At 51.7% G+C, this 19,849-nt stretch overlaps 2 protein-coding genes across 3 annotated transcripts in view; one reads left to right on the top strand and one right to left on the bottom strand.

Moving 5' to 3' along the window:
- Nucleotides 1-5,120, top strand: part of INPP5A (inositol polyphosphate-5-phosphatase A) — a 258,020-nt gene extending 252,900 nt beyond the window's left edge. The window contains exons 14-16 of one of the 2 annotated variants that reach the window (XM_037399595.1): nucleotides 1,948-2,016; nucleotides 3,334-3,421; nucleotides 3,515-5,120. In XM_037399595.1, the coding sequence (XP_037255492.1) occupies nucleotides 1,948-2,016; nucleotides 3,334-3,414 (150 nt within the window). In that variant the 3' untranslated portion in view covers nucleotides 3,415-3,421; nucleotides 3,515-5,120. The remainder of the gene's footprint in view (nucleotides 1-1,947; nucleotides 2,017-3,333; nucleotides 3,422-3,514) is intronic. The other variant, XM_037399594.1, reaches the window with a different exon arrangement.
- Nucleotides 5,121-7,999: 2,879 nt separating this feature from the next.
- On the bottom strand, nucleotides 8,000-10,853 carry NKX6-2 (NK6 homeobox 2). Its single transcript, XM_037400475.1, has 3 exons — nucleotides 10,041-10,853; nucleotides 9,496-9,668; nucleotides 8,000-8,785 (listed from the first exon to the last, which is right to left on the bottom strand). The coding sequence occupies exons 1-3, from the start codon at nucleotides 10,453-10,455 to the stop codon at nucleotides 8,537-8,539; spliced, it is 837 nt and encodes a 278-aa protein (XP_037256372.1). The 5' UTR covers nucleotides 10,456-10,853; the 3' UTR covers nucleotides 8,000-8,536.
- Between the last annotated feature and the right edge of the window lie 8,996 nt (nucleotides 10,854-19,849).

Below are 19,849 nucleotides of genomic sequence, written 5' to 3'. Positions count from 1 at the left end.
CTCAGTGGAAGAAAATGCTAAACTGATAGAGGAAAGGGCAAAATGGCCTTACAAGTTTATGTGGTTCTACACAGTAAGCAGTCTTTGCCTTGCCATTGAGAATTCATTCCATTGCAGAGACTTACGCTTTGAAGTTTAAAAACAAACTGTGAAGAAAGTAAATGCAAATTTTAATTAACAGATTACACAGTAAAAATTTCTTAGAATATAAATGTATATGAATTTTTAAAGAATTTTTGGTCGTAAGTAGCAATTGAATATTCTTACGCGGGTAATTATTTTGCGCTATTAACTTTTCTTATAGGCAAATAAAGAACTTATTTTTCTGTCTTAGCAATTCTGTATTTTATTTCAAACAAACTGCAGCAAGTCTGCATTTTAATCCTATGTAAAGAAAGGATAGTCTGCACAAATTGCCACACTGTACGGTGTGTTCAGCTACACAGTAGGCATTACAGATTGTAGAGACATGGGGCTGTAAACAGCTTTCATGCAACATCATCTATCATGCTATGGTCGGTTACCTCACCATCATGTTATTTTATGCTTCCTGAGCCCTAAAACACCAAAGGTTGCCCACTGCTAGGGAGTTGCGTTGATGCCTGATAGCATGAAGTAATGAATGCTCAGCCAAGTGTATATTGTTTCTGCTTGTGCACCACTGTAATTTGTTTATCTGTCTAAAGATTATGCAGTTGAAAATCCACAATTTTATGCTGCCTTTGTAAATTATCAAGTCGCTTTTGATGAATGTATCCCCACTTCCGATGCTAGTGGCATTATGATCTTGAAATATTGGAAAGTGCTCATGCATACAATGCAGAAGGTTATGTTTTTATATTTTTGGCAGACAACCGTGCTATAAAGTAAATCTGACCTTAAGCTTCCTTACTGCATTAAAGATAATTCAATTTTAAGTTTATAATCCTAAATGCTACTGTTTATATAAAGTTATTGCCCAGTCAAACTTGACTGATTACAGATGAGCAAGTCTTGACTGTTTCATACAAAATAAATTAGTATTGCCAACTAGTTTAAAGTACGTCTGTGATTGTACTAGAGACTTGAGAGTGTGCAAATTGCAGATTTAATTAGCTTATAGGAATTGTTTAGCATAATAAGAAATTGTCTTGTATGGCAATGTGTTTGTATTTGTTCCTGAAGTACTGTACTAAAGAATCAAAACAGATTCTGGAAATCACATTCATTGCAAATGGCAGAAAGATGAGTACATTTTATTATTCATTAAGCTACAAATGCTAAAGAAGTCAGTGTATAAGGATAAAGTTCAACATGGAACAAAATGAAAGCAATTCATAAAGGAGACTGGAGGAATGTCGTATTTTGTTTGCTGATTTTCTTAAAATCAATGCTTTTTTTTAGATGAAGAAATGTATCTCATAGAAATGGTTAACACTTATAAACTATAATTCATTCTTCTCTCTGAACATTTAAAATCCCCTATATGATGAAAACAAATGCTCTTATAAGACAACGTGGGTTGCATTTAATTCAAAGAACAAGATACGTTGCACCTAATTGGATAAAAATTGTGTGTTGTTCTTAAAAAAAAGACTGGCCAAATGCACTAGCTGCATTTCACCAACAAAAGGCTGGAACACAGTCATAACTGACTCATTTGTTTCACCTGTCCAAGTGCTACTCACTGAAATTTCTGGAGGTCCCAGAAGCAAGGAGTAGATGCAGTGAATTCATGACTTATTTTACGTGGACAAATGGCACAAATTACTGCAAGCAGTACTGGACATAAAAATTCAGTCTACATGATCTTTCTCTGGAGAAGTCAAGCAAAGATGTGTTAATACCACTTCATTCAGAAACTGGTTTGAACTATTTGCATAAATTATTTCCATTATTTCTCTTTCTGTAATCTAAAGAATACTTGAACTGACTAGTGTTTTGTTGTGTGGTTTTTTTTTCAACTAGTCAGAAAATGATGAGAAGATAGTAATATATGACCACATTGGGCCAAATGTCTGCATGGGGGATCACAAGGTAATTAAATTAAACATGTTAGTATTGTATCTTCTAAGTCTTTTTGTTTGGGAAGGAGAATGTATACACTAGTTTCTGTTAATCTGATGTTTAATTCAAGTATATTTCTGTCCTATTTTTAATTTAAAGCCTCAAAAATGTTTTAAAGTTGAATTGAACTTCAGCTAATATATGAGAGTAGTGATGATACTTGTATGAAATCGAACAAAGAACAGGACGATGTGTGCTAGAATGAAAGCATGATACAGTACAAAATGAAGAGGAGCAAGTGTCTGTGCACTTACAACTATTGTCATAAAACAAAAGTATTTTCAATGGGTTATCAAAATTGATACATAGCTTCAGTTAAGCTGGTGCCTAGCTGCTTATTTGTAAATTAACATATTGGCAGTTCCACATTTAAGCAACAAGTGAGAATATAGAATTAAACAAATATTCGTTGATAAAGTGAAGAAAAAGACATTAATTTTACAAGTAGTCTTTTCTGCTGAAGCTAACAGATGGAAAACTAAGTTAGAAATACAGCAAAACTGAGTATTTGCATTCTTTGGAAAAAGATGATCAAGGAGTAGAAGCTAACCTCTGAAAGCCGATATAAAAACTCAACCAGAAACTTGCAAAACCTTCTAAACTGTACAACAGTAATATATCAGTTCTAGAGGCAGTGCTAAGGCTCTTGAATGATAATTTGGTGACAGATAATAAGTAGTTGACAGATAATGAGTAGCAGACGTGTGTCTGCATGTATACATGTAAATCTATATTCACAAATACATACCTATATTTACTTTCATGGTCAGAGTTCCTGTGAGACAGGGTGTTGTTTTTCTAAGGAAGAATGCACTTGAGATATTTGGTCCAGAATCATCCAAGTCAGATTTAAAAAAAAAGAAGTTTACTAACTTCTCCAATAAAATGAGAAGTCCAGCATGTCAGCAACTGTAGGACAGCCAGTTCAGAAACAGTAATTTTTATTTCCTTTGTCATCAGTGTACTTAACATGAATTTTTTTAGCATGGCACTTTCAGTGGAACTAATTCTGTGATGAAAGGGAGTTGCGTGTGGGACCCAAATTTCTTCCCACAGCAATCAATGGCAAGTTTTCCCTCAGATTTCAATGGGAACAGAGATCTGTAAGGAGATGATGTAGGTCTCTTGTGCATTTTGTAGTTAATCAAAAACACTATTGTATCATTTTGTTTTCATGTTTTCAGTCATGGAGGATTTTTTTGTGTTTACTACTGACTGTAAAAAAAAAAAAAAAAAAAAGTTCATATTTCAAATGTTTAACTTCTATTTTTCCCTAACTTACTGCAGCCTGTGTTCCTGTCCTTTCGAATAGCTGCTGGGGCAGGTAAACCTATTGCAAATGTGCACAAGTGTTGTGTCGTGCAGTGATGTGGTGGTAAATATCATTTTTTTTCTTTACGTTTATATTTTCTACATCATTCCCCCTGTGTTTATTTTTCTTTTTAAAAAAATGCCAATTCTGCAACAGGAAAAAGATGCCTACGAAATGAGAAGATTTTCCGTGAAACCACACTGTAGCAGGGAGGGGAAGGAACACGCAGTATACAGAAATACATAATCGTAACAGCTGTATTGATAAATCAAGTCCCGAGTGCCACATTTTTAGACTGCTGATCGTACACTATGCTTCAGCATCTGGACTCTGTTTGAGAAAAGCCTCACATACCTCACTGTCTTGTATGTTCATGTGACATCAAGTAGAAATGTGGAATTATTTTTTATATATATGTCACAATTCTGTTGCCAAAACTCTAAATAGACAGCAGAGATGTTATGTATTTTAGATTTCACAACTTTCAACTTTTAATAAGTGTTTGTCAATATGGAAAAGCTATTTCAGCATTATTATAAACTTTTAAAGGTGTCATGCCTAACATTATATATCTTTACCACATTGGGGTTTTGTACATTGGATTGTATAGATAGAGATATTGATGGTTTTAAATGGTATTTTCTTTGTTGACCAAGGCTTATGGTTTGTGTTTTAGTTTTAGTATTTTGTTTTCCATTTTTATATTTTTTTTCTCATGTTATTTACTATACTGCCATGTTACATGGTTTTTGAATCACACAGCAGCTGCTTTCTATACATACATATATATGTGTGTGTATATATATGTATGTATGTGTATATATACACAGATATATAAATAATTTATAAACCTGACCAAAACTTACGCTAAATATACTTTCCAATATGAATGCTTGAGAGTGCCATATCAGCAGTTAGTGTTGGAGTCTTAGCAGGTTTAGTTAAGTGTACATCAACAACCAACATTTATATAATAAATATATAGCAGTGCCATCTTGGATACAGATATATAGCATACTATATAGCACATATATTAGCAGTTTCACTTTGTTACTCCTATAATCCCTTCTTTCTATGTAATATTAAGGATTGAATGTGAAGTTCTTAGCTAGGTTTGGGTGTAACTTTCCAGAATTTTGTAAACTGTTTTTGTCTGTCTTTTGTTACTGTTTTATGGTGCCAAGTATTCTATATTGAAACAATAACAACATGGGAGAAGAAAATAATAGTCTGCTTCAGGTAGCAACTGTATTGGACACAAGACTGTATTTATACAGTGTTAAAAAAAAAAAAAAAAAAAAAAAAAAAAAAACAAGACAACTGTAAATTTTCCTGGTTAGTAGCTCAGTGCAGCCTACAATATAATCTTGTTATGAACATTTTTCTCCCACCGCTAAATACAACATTAAAAGGTGATTAGGGAGTCTGTTGATGAAACACAAATGTATGTTTTATTGATTTAATTTAGAACACTACAGAGTTCATGGACTGCGTGATGGCATTAGATTGATGCTTGATTTTGGTATAAATCACTACCATTGAAAATGATTTGATGTCCGCTTGCAGAGTGTTTTCTCAACAGTACAGTCTGGGTTTATATTCAGTACTGTTGCCCAAAGGGTGTCTGCAGCTCTGTATTGTTACTGTGCCATGTTGCATTATAACCACACAGTAATTCTATTTAAGCGAACTCAACTCATGATAACTTTGAAGGCCTTTAGAAATGAGTACTCTGGTTCTCAAGCAATAAAACTAATCATGGCGAAAGTGGCTGTGTCTGTCCCTTTAATTTGGGCATTGGGGATTAAAGGGAAATTATTAAATTGTCACATTTCTTATTAATGAGTTACCTTTTAATCTCCTGCCAATTAGCAGAGTTATTTTTCACGTGAAAACCTGTAGAATAGCATGCCCTTCTAGTGTTAATCAAAACAATACAAACCGAGGAAAAGGCATTTAGGAGTTAGTATTCGAGTGTTAACATATAGAGAGCCATACAACTTTATGAGCTATTCATGAGATGCCAGTCCCCAGCAGTTCAATAAATATGCCACAGTAAACTCCTTCGTGATTACCTCCGGGTTGGGGGGGGGGGGGGCGGATAACAATAACAACAACAACAACAAGGAGACTGCCTTTTCAGACTGAAGCCTCAGTTATAGGTAAACTCACCAAAGCTATAAACTGCCCGACCGTGAACAGCCCTGAGCATCCACAGGTGACCCATCCAGCTAATCTGTTGCAGGAGTCTGAGATTTAATCCACAGACGTTCGTAAAACGCAGCGTCGGCGTTTAACCAAAGCCCCGAGGCGTTCTCTGGGGACGGTGCGGGGCGCGGGGCCGCGGGTCTGTGGGGAGCGGGGCCGGGCCGCGGGGATTGGGGCCGTAGGGAGCGGGGCCGCGGGGAGCGGGGATGTGGAGAGCCGGGAATGCGGAGAGCAGAACCGGGCTGCGGAGAGCCGGGGAGTCGAGGGTGCGGAGAGCCGGAATGCGGAGAGCAGGGATGCAGAGAGCGGGGCCAGGCTACGGGGAGTCGGGGCTGCAGGGAGTCGGGATGCGGAGAGTGGGGAGCAGAGCTGCGAAGAGCCGGGGATGCGGGGAGTTGGGGCCGGGATGCGGGGACCCGGGAATGCAGAGAGCGGGGAGCCAGGATGAGGGGAGCAGAACCGGGCTGCGGGGAGCCGGGCTGCCGCCGGAGCGTCCCGGTTCTTCCCGGCTCCCTCCCGCCGAGGCCCGTCCCTCTGCGCGGCCGCGGGTGCTGGCGTGCGTGTTGCACCGCAAAGCCGCCTCGTTCTAGGAAAAGGAACTCGTCGCTGGATGTAGATCCCCGAGTTCCTTGGAGCACGTTTCATTTAAAGAACTACGGGAAGGAGCAGGTGTGAATAATCTCACTTTCAAGTGTGGGTGTTTTTTTATCCTGTCGTTCTCCCTCAGGAGCCAGGACACCGGCTCCGGTTCGTCGCTGCGGTTCCAGCGGCCTGTCTCAGGGTGTCCAGAGCCGAGGCGAAGGTTAATTTCTAAACTTGATTTACTCCGTCTGTAACCGCGGTAGAGCCCGGGCCGGGTCTCGCCAACGCACCGCTTTCAGTGAGTAAGACCTTGCAGGACCCCCCCCTCCCCTGGAACACGGCGCTGCCCGCAGAGGCCCGCGGGGCTCCTCCCGTCAGAGGGAAATAAATCAACGCGAGCGAAGCGCACGGCCCGCCGCGGCGGCCCCGGCGGCCCCGGCACCCCGGTGGGAGCGGCCCGGCGGGGCCTGAAAAGGCCGAACGGAGCCAGAGCGGGGCCCCCACCTCCGCGGCCCCTGCCCGCAGTGGGAGCCGCCGGGGCGCGGGCAAGGGGCCTGGCGCAGCCCCCGGGCGACAGCGGACGCGGCTTGGCGTCGCCGTGCTCGGCCGCTGCGCGCTCGGCGGGAGGGGCCGGGGCCGGGCCCCCGCCTCGGGCTGGCGGGCAGGGGCGGGCCGGCCGCACGCCCCCTCGGTGCGGGGAGGCCCGGGGCGCCGGCGCGGACGGCGGGTGCAGGACGGTGCGGCTGCGGTGCGAGAGGCACTGGGCACCGCAACTGCCCCGTCCCGCTGCGCCGCGGACGGCGGCCCTCCGCTGGCAGCCGGGCAGGCGCAGCGGGGCCGGCCCGCAGTGGGGCCGCAGCAGTCGCTCGGTCTGCGAAGCAGTAGCTAATGCACGGACAGAAAAGAACGTTTCATTCATTGAAAAAAAAAAAAAAAAAAAGGCCTGACAACGAAGCTGGCTTACACCCTGGTCAGGCCTCCAATACGCCCGGGAGGAGAAAAGTGGAACCTTGGGCAGCTGCGAGGCTCGTCGACGGCCGCGTTAATTACCTGGGTCTCGTCAAGGGCCGGCGGCGAACTGCGGAGCTGGGTGCGGGAGCTGCTGCGGTGCGTGCGGGCCCAGGCCCGCGGTCCCGGGAGGGCGGCGGGAGGGCGATGCCGCTTTAGCCCCCTACCGCTAAGCTCAGTGACTTCGACTTCGGGGTCTTTTTTGCAGCGGCCGGTGTGCGGGAACCGCAGCGGGATATGTCCCAGCCCCTGCCTCCCCCTCCCCGGAGCGGATCACATAACCTGCCCGCGGCCACCAAAGCGCTGTCGGTGCCAGAAACCGCTGCGGTCCCCGGCCGGGTTCAAAGCTGCACGTTCAGCTGCGAGAATCGCTTCTTTCGGGGGGGTTGGGGGGGGTGGGGGGCGCAGCTCGCGGGTTCCCGTGCGGCTGTGAGCCCGGCTCCAGGCGGGCCCATCGGGGAACCGTCCTCCGCCCGTCCGCCGGCCCCCAGCACCCCGGCTGCGGACCGGCCCAGGAGCAGGGAAGGCAGCGACGCTCAGGCGAATGAGCCGGGGAAAATGCCGGGGCGAGGCGAGGGTGGGCACCAGCCGACCGTCCCCCGCTCGGTGAGAGCGGCCTTAAAATTCGGGAGCCCCGGACTAGCGAAGCTATAGCCAGAAATTACCCTGCAACAGGTCCGGTGAGGCCCCGCTCCCTCAGCCAGGGCCCGCGGGCGGAGGCGCAGCCCCCCCAGGGGCTCAACGGGACGAGGACAGAGAAACGAGTAATGCAGGAAGAAACTCGCTGGAGAAGCTTGTTAAATAATTTATTGATTTATACAAAGTCTTTCCAACCTGCGTTGAGACATTATTTGATCCCAATGTAAAACCAAGTGTTCGTTTTTCTCTCGTGCTTTTTTGGGTTGTTTTCTCTTTTTATATTATTAAGCATAAAATCCAGAGGCAGGAGAAATCAAACCGCCAAAACACTGAGTAGAAGGAGGGAGTGAAAGGAAACAGCCGTTTTTACATAGAAATATACATCACAAAATCTGAAATTTACTATATACAAAGTGGCTGAGCTTGGATTTGGCAAAATACAAAATGTAACAAAATCTGATTGTTAGGAGCAGGAAACGGGCAAGGCGGCTAAACGAAAGAGGGGCAAACCTTAAAGGGACACAAAACAAAAAGTTGGAAAAACTCCTCTGAAATTTACATCGATGAGAAGGAAAATAATTTCATAACTTATTCTGTAAAAAATATATACATTTCACATACATCTTAGGCTGTACAACACACCACTTCAAACATCCAGTTACAATTCACCTCCGGCGCGGTGCCTACCACGGCAGCTCGCCCAGCCGCAGCCGCCCGGGGCAGCCGTCGGTGCCGGCGCCCTCACAAGGTGTCCGAGCTGGTGCTGCAGGGGCTGACGAGGGACAGATTCGTGGATTTGTGCTTCTTCAATAGCCTCGTGATTTTTTCATCGTCTGAGTTGGGGTCCAGGGGCTTGTTGTATTCGTCATCGTCCTCATTGTCCGAGCTCTCCTTCAGCTTCTCCGTCTCCGAGTCGTGCTTCTTCTTCGCCGAGGCCATCTCTGCCGCATGCCGCTTCCGCCACTTGGTCCGTCTGTTCTGGAACCAGACCTGGGCACCGGCACCGGGCGCGGCTCAGCCCCACCGCCGCGCCCGCCGCCCCCCCGCCCGGCCCCTTCTCCCCCCCACCACCACCTCTTCCCGCCCGCCCGACGGCAGCTCCGGGCAGGGGAGCGAGGCCGGAGCGCGCAGGGCCGCGGGCAGCACCGGGAGGGTGGACCCTCCCGGCTCCTCCGGGGAACGTCGCCAGCCAGAGCCGCGCAAAAGTAAGAGCGGCGGTTTCGCGGAACAATCACCTCTTTAAAACGGAACAGGGTGGCCAGAAAAATAAGTATTTTTGGCTCCCAGGGCACCTCAACGCTTCGGTGCACCCGAAGACTTTCCTAAAAAATTTGCGTGGTTATGCAAGGAAAAGTTGTGCCAGTGCCCGGACACGAGCTCCGTGGAAAACTGCCCCGACGAAAGCAATTACCTGCGTGGGGCTTTTTGGTTTAGGGGGTTGTTTTAATGTATTTTACGTGTAGTTTTCTTAAATCGTCTGCAGCACAAAGAACTCCAAGCACAAAGTTAGTTACGTAGAACTTGGCCTAAAATCTAGCCAATATCCAAATGCAGTTTAAATTATAACTGACTTTAAAAAAATCCCTGTACGGTTGGTCCGTTTTCTTGGCCGCCGGCATTTACCGCAAAAGCAAAAAGTGACAGCGCTGCCCCGGCCCCGAGAGCCCGCGCCCCGCGCCGGCCCGCCCGCGGGGACCTACCTTCACCTGGCTCTCGGTCATCCCGAGGGAATAGGCGAGGCGGGCTCTCTCCGGTCCTGCCAGGTATTTCGTCTGTTCGAAGGTTTTCTCCAAAGCAAAAATCTGCTGCCCAGAGAAAGTGGGTCGCGAGTGTTTCTTCTTGCCGTCCTTGTCCAAAACCATCCCCGTCTGAGCTGAAAGCGGAGGAGAAACAGCTCCGTCAGAGACGGGGTCTGCCCGGGTCTCTGCCCGGGTCTCCGCCCGGCGCTAAAGGGGGGCGGGCTGCGGCGGGCCCGCTCCGGGTGTCCGCCGCCGCTGGCTCCGGAGCAGGGGTGGGTGCAGGGCCGTCCCGGGGCGCGGCATCGGGCCGCCTTCGGAGCGCCGCGCCCGCGGCCTCCGGCAGGCCGGCCGCCCCGTCCACCCCGCACGCCCGCGGCGTGGGACCGCCCGGGCTCCCGGCGCCTGGCTCGGCGGCCCGGGGGGGAGGGATGGCGGCCCGCGCCTCCCGACGGCGGAGCCGGGCCAGCCCCCGGGCCGAGCTCCCCGCTGGAACCGGCCGCACTTACCGGGACAGGCGAGCCGGGGGTCTCTCCAGGGAGAGCCCTGCACCACTCCCGGCCAGAAAATGGGCGGTCGCCCTGGCAGCTCCGCCAGCGGCTTCGGGTAGCGGGAGACGGCCGCGGGGTTGAAGTACATCCCCGCCGAGGCCGCCAGTCCGTTGATGCGGGGCAGCCCGCCCAGCAGGTTGCTGGCAGTGCCCACGGGCCGCCCTAGGATGTCGCTTATTCCGTGCGGTGTCCCCAAGGGGAGCTGCGTGTTGAGTCCGCCCAGGGCCGGCGCCTTGAAGCCGGAGGGGTTCTGCAGGGTGTAGGGGAAGAGGGAGGTCTTCATCTCGGCCATGTTGTGCAGCGCGGCCAGCGGCGTACTGCTGAGGACGAACGCGCTCTGGCGATTAGCATCCATCTGCCCCACCGCTAACATTTGTGGTCATCAATGAGCGCGGGTCCTTCTCCCACCACGCCGGCAGCTGCCCTGTTGTAACCCCGCGCCCGGGGCGCCGGCCGCGGCGGGGGAGTCTCTCCTTCCTCCGCTTGCGGGATCAAAGCAACAGCAAGTCCCCAACTTTGCCGGGAGTAGGAAACGCCGGCGCTTCTCCGCCCGCCCCCGCGGCTCGGTGCCGCTCGCCGCCGACTTCCAGGCGGGAGAGCCAAGCCGGAACAGGGCGACAAACGGGCGGCGAGGAGGGAGTCCGAGGGAGAAGAGCCCCCGCCGGCGGAGCGTCCCCGGCAGGCTGCGGCGGCGGCTCTCCGCGCGGGATCTAGCCGGGAGGGGGGGGAGGGGGGGGGGGGATGCGGCCGGGGTGGGGTGGGCGCCGCGGGGCTGGGTTCCGCGCCTCGCCGCAGCCGCGTGTCCTGGCGGTAGCAGCGGGGGACCCTGCGCGCCGCGCCCCGGGGCGCAGATAACCGCGCGGGCACCTGCGAGCTCCTCGCCCATTGGGTGGCCACCTCCCCGCGCCGCCGCCGCGGCCCAATCGGCGGGCGGCGAGCGCCCCCACCCCGACACGTCACCACCGGGCCGGGCGGTCCCCGGGCGCCGTGGGAGTGCGCGGAGCCGCACGTGGCCGCGCCACGGCCGACGGGACCCCCGCGCGGGCCCGCGCCCCGCCCGCCGCGGCACCCGCCGGGGTCAGCCCCGCCGCGCTCCCGGCTGGCCCCGCTGCCGCCGGCCCGTTCTCCGCGGCCGCTGTGGGAGGCCGCCGCGCCGGGCGGGGCGGCGGGACCCGCCTCCGAGCCCGAAAGGGACGGACGGTCTTTGGGGGAGCGGACCGCGGCGGCGGGGCCGGGAAGGGCGGCCGGCGGGGCCCGCCGATCGCCGCGCGGGTGCGGGGGGACGGCGGCTCCGCGGCCGCGGGGCTCTGAGCGGCAGAGGCGGAGCGCTGCCTCCCGGCCCCGTTACTGGCGCTGGCCTCACGTTAGAGCCAAGCGCTTGGGGCGCGGCTGTAGAAGTGACCTCAGGTGCCGGGAGCAGCTGTTCTGCTCGGCCGGCTTTGTTGCCGGTTTTGAAACCCGCTGGTATCAGGGAGGTCCCCCTGCCCAGACCTGCCGGAGAGGTGTAGCCCCTTGCCTTTGAAAGGACAAAAATGGTTCTTACATCATCGCAGAACGAAGCTCGTCTCGTTCGCACAAAATAAAATTACCGCCGCTATTCTTCTTAATCGAAAGCATGCTTACTTGTCAAGAAAAGAAGAATTCGGATTTGAGGTCGTTACAGAAAACAATTCCTGAAACGGGATTTATAGCACCTTCTTCTCCTTCTAAGTTTTTGATGCGTTGTTAACCAAGGAAAACTTTAACCACATCAAGCGGGGAACTAAAATCTTTCAAAGGGTTCACAAAGTAAACTTGAATCGACTTCATCATATCAGAACAATTATTAAAACGCTTGGTCGTTTGGATGTAGTTATGTCTGTCGTCAGAGCCGTTTGCAGGTGAATAGGCTTTCGTTTAACCCGAAACAACAGCTCTAATGTCAATGTCACTGTGGGAAATAATGCTCGGGCTCGATCTGTCGTTTTCATTTTCAGTCGCTGAAGTTAGACGTGAGGTAACGGTCTATGTGTCTTACGTGCATCCTCGCAAAGAGCTGAACGCATAAACGTGAGATTAAAAACGACGCTGCCCTAAAGAAGGTTTAATAAACGACTGCATTGCTTTTTCCTCTATCTATAGTAAACAGCTGCGACAAAGACAGCAGTAACGGGTTTATCAAGCTCTCTTGACTAAGCCACATCAGCGTCCTGTCCAGCCTCATTTCTGCAATGTCTCGTGAAGGAGCTGGCGAGTGCCACCCGCTCCCTCCGCCCCGGCACGGCTCAGGCTCACGGAGCCGCGAGAGGGTGTTGAAGGCGGCCCCGACCCGGCGGCGGGGCGCGACCGGCCCCCCGAAAGCCGCGGACCCGCCTGGGCGGGCAGGGACCGGCGCCCCGCCCCGCCCGGGGTTGTCTTGGTCCCTGCCTGCCGGCGCCTCTCCCGGTCGCACACCGCCGGGATTCCGCCGAGCCGCTCCGCGGTCTTCCCCCGTCCCGCCTCCCCCCACCGCCCCCGGTGGAGGTGCCCGGGGCGCCGGAGCCCGAGCCGAGGCCGCCGCACCGCCCGGGGGTTCGCCGCCTCCGAACGCCAGCTCCGCAGCACCGACCGTTTCGGCTCGGCTAACGAGAGGGCAGCCCCGCGGGGCGGGGGCCGAGCGCTGACCCAGGCACTACGCACCGGCAGCCAGCAGTCGTCCCTCGAGGAGCAGGCCCCGCCGGTACACGGGACCTCTGGAATAGGGTAAGAGACGGGCCCGTTCGCAGCCGGGCTGGTGCCGGCGGTAGGCGTGGGCCGGAGCGCAGTGCCCCGTCGCCAGCACGCTGCCCCGGGGACACTGGAGGGTGTCCGGGCCCGCGGCCCGCCTCCGCCCCGCTCCTGCGGGAGGCCCCTCGGCGCCGGGGAACCGCAGGCTACCCCCGGCCGGCCGCCCCCGGCACCCGCGGCGGCTGCGTGGCTCTCCGGGGGCCGCTGCCCCGAGCCCCGGTCGGCCCGCCGGCCAGCAGCAGGGTCCAGTGGCGCGTTCCCGGTGCCGGCGGACCGGCCGTGCGAGCCCCGAGGGGCAGCTGGAAGCCCAGCTCCCGACCCCGTCCTCTGGCTTAAAACTTGCGCTAAAACAGTGCGCTGCGGCTGGCCGGTACTTTGTATCTGTCATCAGTGACGCTTGTTGCACAGTAATGGTGCATTTGTGCTGTTCATTGACTTTCCTGTAACCTAACGCTCTCATTTTTCCAGGTAGAAATATGTGGGGTTTATTTCTGCAGACTTCTCGGCGCCATAAAACTACTTGTGTGTCTTTTCTTGCGGCCCTCCGACGGCGGGGGGGGGGGGGGGGAGTGGGGCACCGGAGGAGGCTTCCCGTCCCGCCGCCCGCCGTGGGAACCACGAGCAGGCATCTCCCGGGCGGCCCCGCCGCTGGCCCCGACTCCCCGCCCCCGGCCGGGTCGTGCGGGCCCTCCCGCTCCCTCTCCCCGATACCGCTGGGTCCCCTCCCCTCGGCCGGTCTGACCCCCCGCCGCCAGGGACCCCTGGAATGCAGCCCCGGGCGGCTGCCAGCCTGCTCCAGGTCCAAGCGCTCCCTCAATGTTAAGCAAAACCCCGTTTCGGCTGCAGATGCCGTGATGCTCGGGGACGGCGCTGCGGCAGGGCACGCCCCGGGACGGCTGCACCGTGCGCTCCGCCGGCCCCGGCCCCAGCCCCGGCCTGCTGGCTGTCCGTCCCCCGCGCCCGGCGGCCGCTGCTTTCGCCCTGGGTGATCTCGGTAAAACAAGCCGGGACTTCACCGCCTGGGAAGCGGGTCGTTCCGAGGAAGCCACTGCGCGGCGGTTGCGGAGCTCATCCCCGCCGAGCGCGCTGCCCGCGGCCGAGGCCGGTTCGGCACAGGGCTCCGTAGCACCTGCCGCTACTGATGGGGCCCTCGCTCCGGGAGCGCGGGGGCCCGCTCCGGCGTGGGGACGCGCTGCCTCCGCTTTGCAAGACGCCGCTTCCCGGAGGTGAATTTCGTCGGCGGAGGAGGAAAGCGGGCAGCTCCGGATTATGGCCCGAGCCAGCCCAGCAGCGGGCCGCCCCGCCGCGCCTCCGTCACGATTGACGGACCGCTCCCGGGGCGCGGGCCCCCACGGAGGGCCCGGGGCGCTGTGGGGCGGGTGTCCCTCCCGTGGGCCCGCCGGAGCGGGGGCCAGGCCCGTGGCGGGCTGGCGGTGCCCCCTGGCGGCAGCGGGCGGCGGGCCGGTGAGCGGTGCCTCCCCCGCTCCTACCCGCGGCCGGCCCGCCGCCGCCGGTGCGCTCAGGCAGGGAGCGGGGAAGGCGGAGGCGCGCGCCGCCTCTCCTGGCCCGGCAGCCGCTTCTCTCCGGGAGCGGGCGCGCTTTGGCGAGCGCCGGGCGCTGAGACGGGGAGCAGGGCCATCGGTGCGACGGGGTGCGGGCGGGGAGCGGGCCCGGGCTCAGGGCGGCGGGCTGCTGGGGGCACCGCACGCCGCGCGCTGCGAACGTGTTTGGACACGGTTCCGGTCTGGGCAGGGGGTTAATTTCCACCGCTTAAAATTAATGAGTGTTTTGGTTTGCCCCTGACGCGAGTAACGTTTCTGACAACGGCCATGAAAGCAAAGCTGAGACCGGTGACAAGCCCGGCTGAAGCTAAGGCGCTCAGACACGGCAGGACGGGGTGTTGCAGTGGGCTGCCCGGTATTAAACACTGCAGCACAAAGAACTTCAGGAAAGCGCCGTTCAACTTGCTGGTACTTCTTTTTGTCTTGTACACAGCCAAAGTGCCTTTTCTTGTAGCTTTTGCGCAGCTGAAAACGTCTGAGAGGCTAGGTACTAAAAGGAAATAAACCACAAATAAGAATAATCTGTGTTTTACATTTACTGGGTGTAAATGCACGTGCTTTCTCTCTCACTTTCTGGAGCACAGAGAAGTCAGATGCGCTGTACGTGAAAGCATCCCCCACTGTGTTGTACGTTACTGCAAAGTGGAGCTGTAAATGTCCGTGTTAAAGCAATGATCGGCGAAGGGGAGCTTGGGGCAGCTCTCCACACGGGCTTCCTTTGCTGTATTACTCTGCTGCTGGTGGAGGTGGGACCGAAGCTGGGTAAGGGAGGGAAAATTATACTGTTGCGTGGAGTTACTTAGCGCGTCAGTGACAAGTGAGCAGGGAAATCTGTGCTGAGGCCCTGCGATCACGCTGTCTGCCTGTGTTCCTGACAGTATGGATGCTGCTTCTTCACAGCATACCTAAAAGAGACCCTTGTGTTTGAAAATGAGGGGTATTTCTGGCTAATAATGCAGGCACTAGAAAACAAAGTCGTTTTAGACTAGATGATCTCTGTCAAAACACCTTCACAGGATGATGTATGTTCTGGGAAAGGCCATATTTAATATTTTTCATTATAATCCTTGGCACAAAAAGTAGGAACATGCTAATGTTGCAGAGCTGAGACTCTTCATCAGTGTAGAGTAGCACACAGGAGAAACTGGATGACCTTGCGAGCAGTGTAACAGAAATGTGAAGAAATGCAAAAATGCAAAAAAAAAAAAAAGTTATTGCTTTAGGGTATGGTATTATTATAGTATTGTACTTAGGGGAAAGCACAAAACATTTCATACAACTGTGGCAGAATTTAGACTCTCACATTGATGAGAGAGATATGCAGATTTAGTAAATTTTTTTTCCTGTGAGCTTGAAATTGCAGTGAATGAAAATCCTACCATGGTGCCATCTCGGCAGAGTTGAGCATTTAGGGGCTTGTCCCTTGTCCACTTGAGATTGCAGAGTGCAGTGAAGTTCAAGACAGGTGCAGAAAATCAGCCATGTAACAAGGGATCAGATTCAACAACCTGGGAAATCCCTTTCTCTCTCAAACCCTCCTTCTCTGTTACCCCTTGTTACTCTACCCTCTCACGTCGCTGTCCTGTCCATCGTTCCTGCTGTGGACAGCACCGCCGAGGCCAGGGTGGCTGGGGAGCAGCAAGCAGCCCCTGCCAGGGCACAGCCGCAGGTAGAAATGCTCTGTCCTTCCGGTATCTGAGGGCTTCCCGTGCATTCACTGTTAAGCCGTAGGTACCCAGTAATTTTGACTTTTTCTTTGAACATTTCAGGACAAATCTCATGATAGGTCTGCATGTAGGCATAAGGCAGACTGCCCCCCAGTCCCCGCCTCCTGCCCAGGTTGCGTATTGCCTGTGTTAGCTCTATCATACAGTCTGAACAAGGGAGAAGGGCACACAGTAGGGAGTACTGAAGGCATCCCAGGGCAGGGAGGAGTTTGAAAGCTTCCCAGCTTCCTCCACCTCTCTGACACAATCTGGCATCTTTATGCTCACAAGGACATTTGCTGAAAACTGAATCCACTGGCAGAATAACTGTGATGAAGACCAGAATGCACAGTGCAGAGATGCTGCTGGCCAGGGAGTCCTTGCATGCCACAGTGAGAAGAAATGCATAGAGAAATGTCAGCTGACAGTAAAATTTATGGTTACTATACTTTGCCATTAAAGGGGAGCACATTTGCAGAGGAAATACTTTTTTTTTTTTTATGATTGCCAGCTGAGTCGTTCTGTTTCTACACACGAAAATGCCTAATAAATAAAGTAACTCTCCACGACTGTTGATTCAATAATTGATTCAATTAATTGAAAATTAATTCTCAAAAGATACGGAAGGGATAAAAATAAACAACTGGCAACAATGTGTCCTCCTCCAAGAGTTTGTGCTTAGGCTGCATGGTTTTTTGCTTGCAATCTGTCATTATGAAGAAAGCAGTACTAAGGATCTCTTTTAACAACTGTCTGGTAGTCTGTATTTTTATAGCTTTCTAAAACAATGCTTTATTTATAAATAAAGCCAACTGAACACTCATTTATATGTAGACTTCAATTTGTTCTAGCACTACATTTATTTATGTGAGGCTGGAAGGAGTCTTCCTAATTCTTGTTTTATTCTTCTGCTTAACAATAAATCGTTAGAGTATCAGTGCCAAAAGCTAGTGATCCCAGTGGTGTTTAAGCCCAGAATTCCTAGTTGGAAAGTTTGTACTCTTGTGTCCTCTGCCAGTGATATTTGAGAATCAATTATAGAGTATTAAGAAATAATTTGCAAATTGTCTTACAGCTGAGGGGTGCAGTCCCCCCTCCACAGAACTCAGTCTCTGCCCTGTGCTGTAAAAGTGAAAAAACACTCTGTAGTAAAGGCTTTGTGTTTTGTTACCACCCTTCCAAACCGTTACAGAATGAGATGATACCTCTGCATGACAGTCAGACTGTCTGTTCAGCCTGCTGTTCAGCCATTCCCCTGACGAGCCCCAGGTGCACCCACGGCCACGCTGGCCCCCCAGCTGGGACCCCAGCGAACCTCTGGTTCGGAGCTGCAGGACTGTGCCTGCTCAGCAGGAATGTTGCTCATGGTGCAGCCACCTTTGGCTCCCAGCGCATCTGCTCAGCTCTGAGCCCAGCGTCCCATCCCTTGGCAGGGGCTCGTGCCAGGCAGAAGCGGCGAAGGGCCACGGTGTGCCACAAAGCTGGCTGTTGCGGTGGGTCTTACCTGTCAGCGTGTGGAGCAGAAGCTCAGCAGCAAGGCTAAATGGGGTCTGTTTAGCTCCTAAGACAGGGCGCTGTGGCTGAGAGCGGAGTGGCGTCTTTCATGGTACAGATCTGTAAGAGGATGAAAAGCTTTCCCGTGGGTTGTTCTGTCTGCAGTGCGTTTGAAGTAGGCAGCGTGTTTAGTTAGTTCGCCATTTCAGGCAACTGAGTTTTCTGATGCATTCAGAAAGCCAAGAAATGCACATATCTTCTGCCTTTTTGGAGTATCATCCCCCTTCCGAAGGGTGTGCATTTGCTGCAGCTGGAGCAGAGGCAGCAGCCAGGTGGGGCTGGTAGGAGCCTACCCTCAGCAGCACGGAGCTGAGAGCAGGAACAGGATGAGATCCCAGCTGAGGTACGCAGCCAGCTAAGTTGGACTGAATGCTGTGCTGTTTTCTCTGGGATGTCACCTTAGCAAAGTAAGTTAAGCTAGGTAACTAGTACTACTGTGACTACAGCATAGTTAACCCAGTCATCACATTGCCTCTGGCAGAAATCCTAGGTTTCTTTCAGGGCTCTCTGTGAAATGCTATGGCTAGGTTACTGGTGCAAAGCAGACTTCAGGATGACGATAGTCTCGGAGTTGGCCATGCCTAAAAGCTGGGAGAGGGAGCATAATGCCATGGAGAAGGTCCCTTCTTTGGCTTGCCCTTCCCAAATAAGAGAGATTAATTCCTGAAATCACAAGCAATAGTTTCTTGTCGTGCTGCTTCCCTTTTTCTGACAAGTTTCAGAGGCTTTTTATGATTTGCCTGTTACAAACAAATGTTTGTGGCTGTGCAAAGAAGTTAGTTGGCTTCCTAAGTTTTCATAGCTTAACAAAGAATCTCAATATAAAGCTGTCAAAACAAATGTTTTTTTTTCAAGGTCCTCTAGGCACATTTTGGCACTTCCTAAAAGTTGGATCTACTTTTTCTGTTCCAAACCCATGCCCTCCTGGGAAGCCAGTTATCTTCAGCTATAAAGCACATAGATAAGACTGCCTTTTAGTACTTTCTAGAAAGAACAAAAGCAAAAAGCTCAGTGTCTATTAAAACCTTGTGCCTTTGTTGGGTTTACTTTCTTTTTAAGGCTTTATTCTCATTTTGGAGAATTATGAGGTGGAGGGAGCTATATACATAAATCCTTTCAAAATAACATTTCTGCTGACAACTAGAGTGCTGTTTTGAAGGTACCATCAGAAAGTTTTTAACACCTCTGTATGAATTCATTGGTCTGCTTTGGATTTTAAGCAACAAGTTTTTGAAGCTCTGGAAAACATGAATTAGGTTTAAGGAAAGTATTTGACATGTTAAAATCACCAGCCATTACTGTAAATACGGTCCTTCGTGGAAAATAGCATGGAGGTAATTCTATGTGTATATATATATTTAGGACAAGAAATGAAATGGTATTTTTGTGGGTGAAACTTCTGAGAAATTTAAGATAAGCAGTTATTATCATTAGGTTTGTTCTATCTGTTACATCTCATGAGAGACATTCTTAACGACAAGGTGGGCAGAATTTTCTTGGCTTACTGTCCTTTTCAAACTGAAGGGCTTTTCCTCCCCCAGGGGAGCTGGGAGTCAGTTTGTAGTTGGCTGAAGTGCCAGTGCAGCTTCTAGCAGATCACTGGTGTTGCTGAAGTTCCCAGGCCTTTGATTTTTATTCTACGCCCCACCCACCCCCCACCTCCCACCTCCCACCTCCCACCTCCCACCTCCCATCTCCCATCTGGAAACCCTGTTTTACCTGTTGCTTTTCTTCTGCAAATGGCTTAGATTTTTGTTAGTATTAAGAGCATTGCCTTGGGTCAGGTCAGACTTGAGTGACTACCAACCCTCTCCCCCTTCCCTCATTCTACCAATGTTGCTTTTTTCTTACTTGTGTCTACTCTTAACAGTTTATCCTTTTAATGAGAGAAGGCTAAAAGTTATTCTTTCTAAGTGAGATAAGCCCTTGTGAGCTCTATTTTATCTAACTGAGACTGGGAAATCGTTTGCCCTTATTTGTATTAAACAGATGTATATACTTTACCGCAAGTCATTAGTGCTATAAAGAGATTGCCTTCCTATTGATAGCCTAGATGGGGGAATTCAGGAGTAAATTGCCAATAAATAAAGAGTGTGCTTGTAAGCACTATTGATTCTCCCTGAGCCACGGAGAAGTGTTTTGTTAGTAAAACTCCTCCTGAATGTGTAAGTGAGGTTAAAAAAATAAGTAATTAGTGATT

Source organism: Falco rusticolus, chromosome 9, assembly GCF_015220075.1.
Source record: "Falco rusticolus isolate bFalRus1 chromosome 9, bFalRus1.pri, whole genome shotgun sequence".
In the NCBI taxonomy this organism is placed as follows: Eukaryota; Metazoa; Chordata; class Aves; order Falconiformes; family Falconidae; genus Falco; species Falco rusticolus.
This window is presented reverse-complemented; position numbering and strand designations above follow the sequence as displayed.

What these genes read in the sequence shown, in the direction of transcription:
- NKX6-2 (XM_037400475.1), bottom strand. Translation starts at nt 10,455, where the DNA reads ATGTTAGCGGTGGGGCAGATGGATGCTAATCGCCAGAGCGCGTTCGTC. An exon ending in CCCCCGGCTCGCCTGTCCCG is followed by an intron (nt 9,669 to 10,040) that starts GTAAGTGCGGCC and finishes CTCCGCTTTCAG; the next exon opens with CTCAGACGGGGATGGTTTTG. An exon ending in TGACCGAGAGCCAGGTGAAG is followed by an intron (nt 8,786 to 9,495) that starts GTAGGTCCCCGC and finishes GCCGGTGCCCAG; the next exon opens with GTCTGGTTCCAGAACAGACG.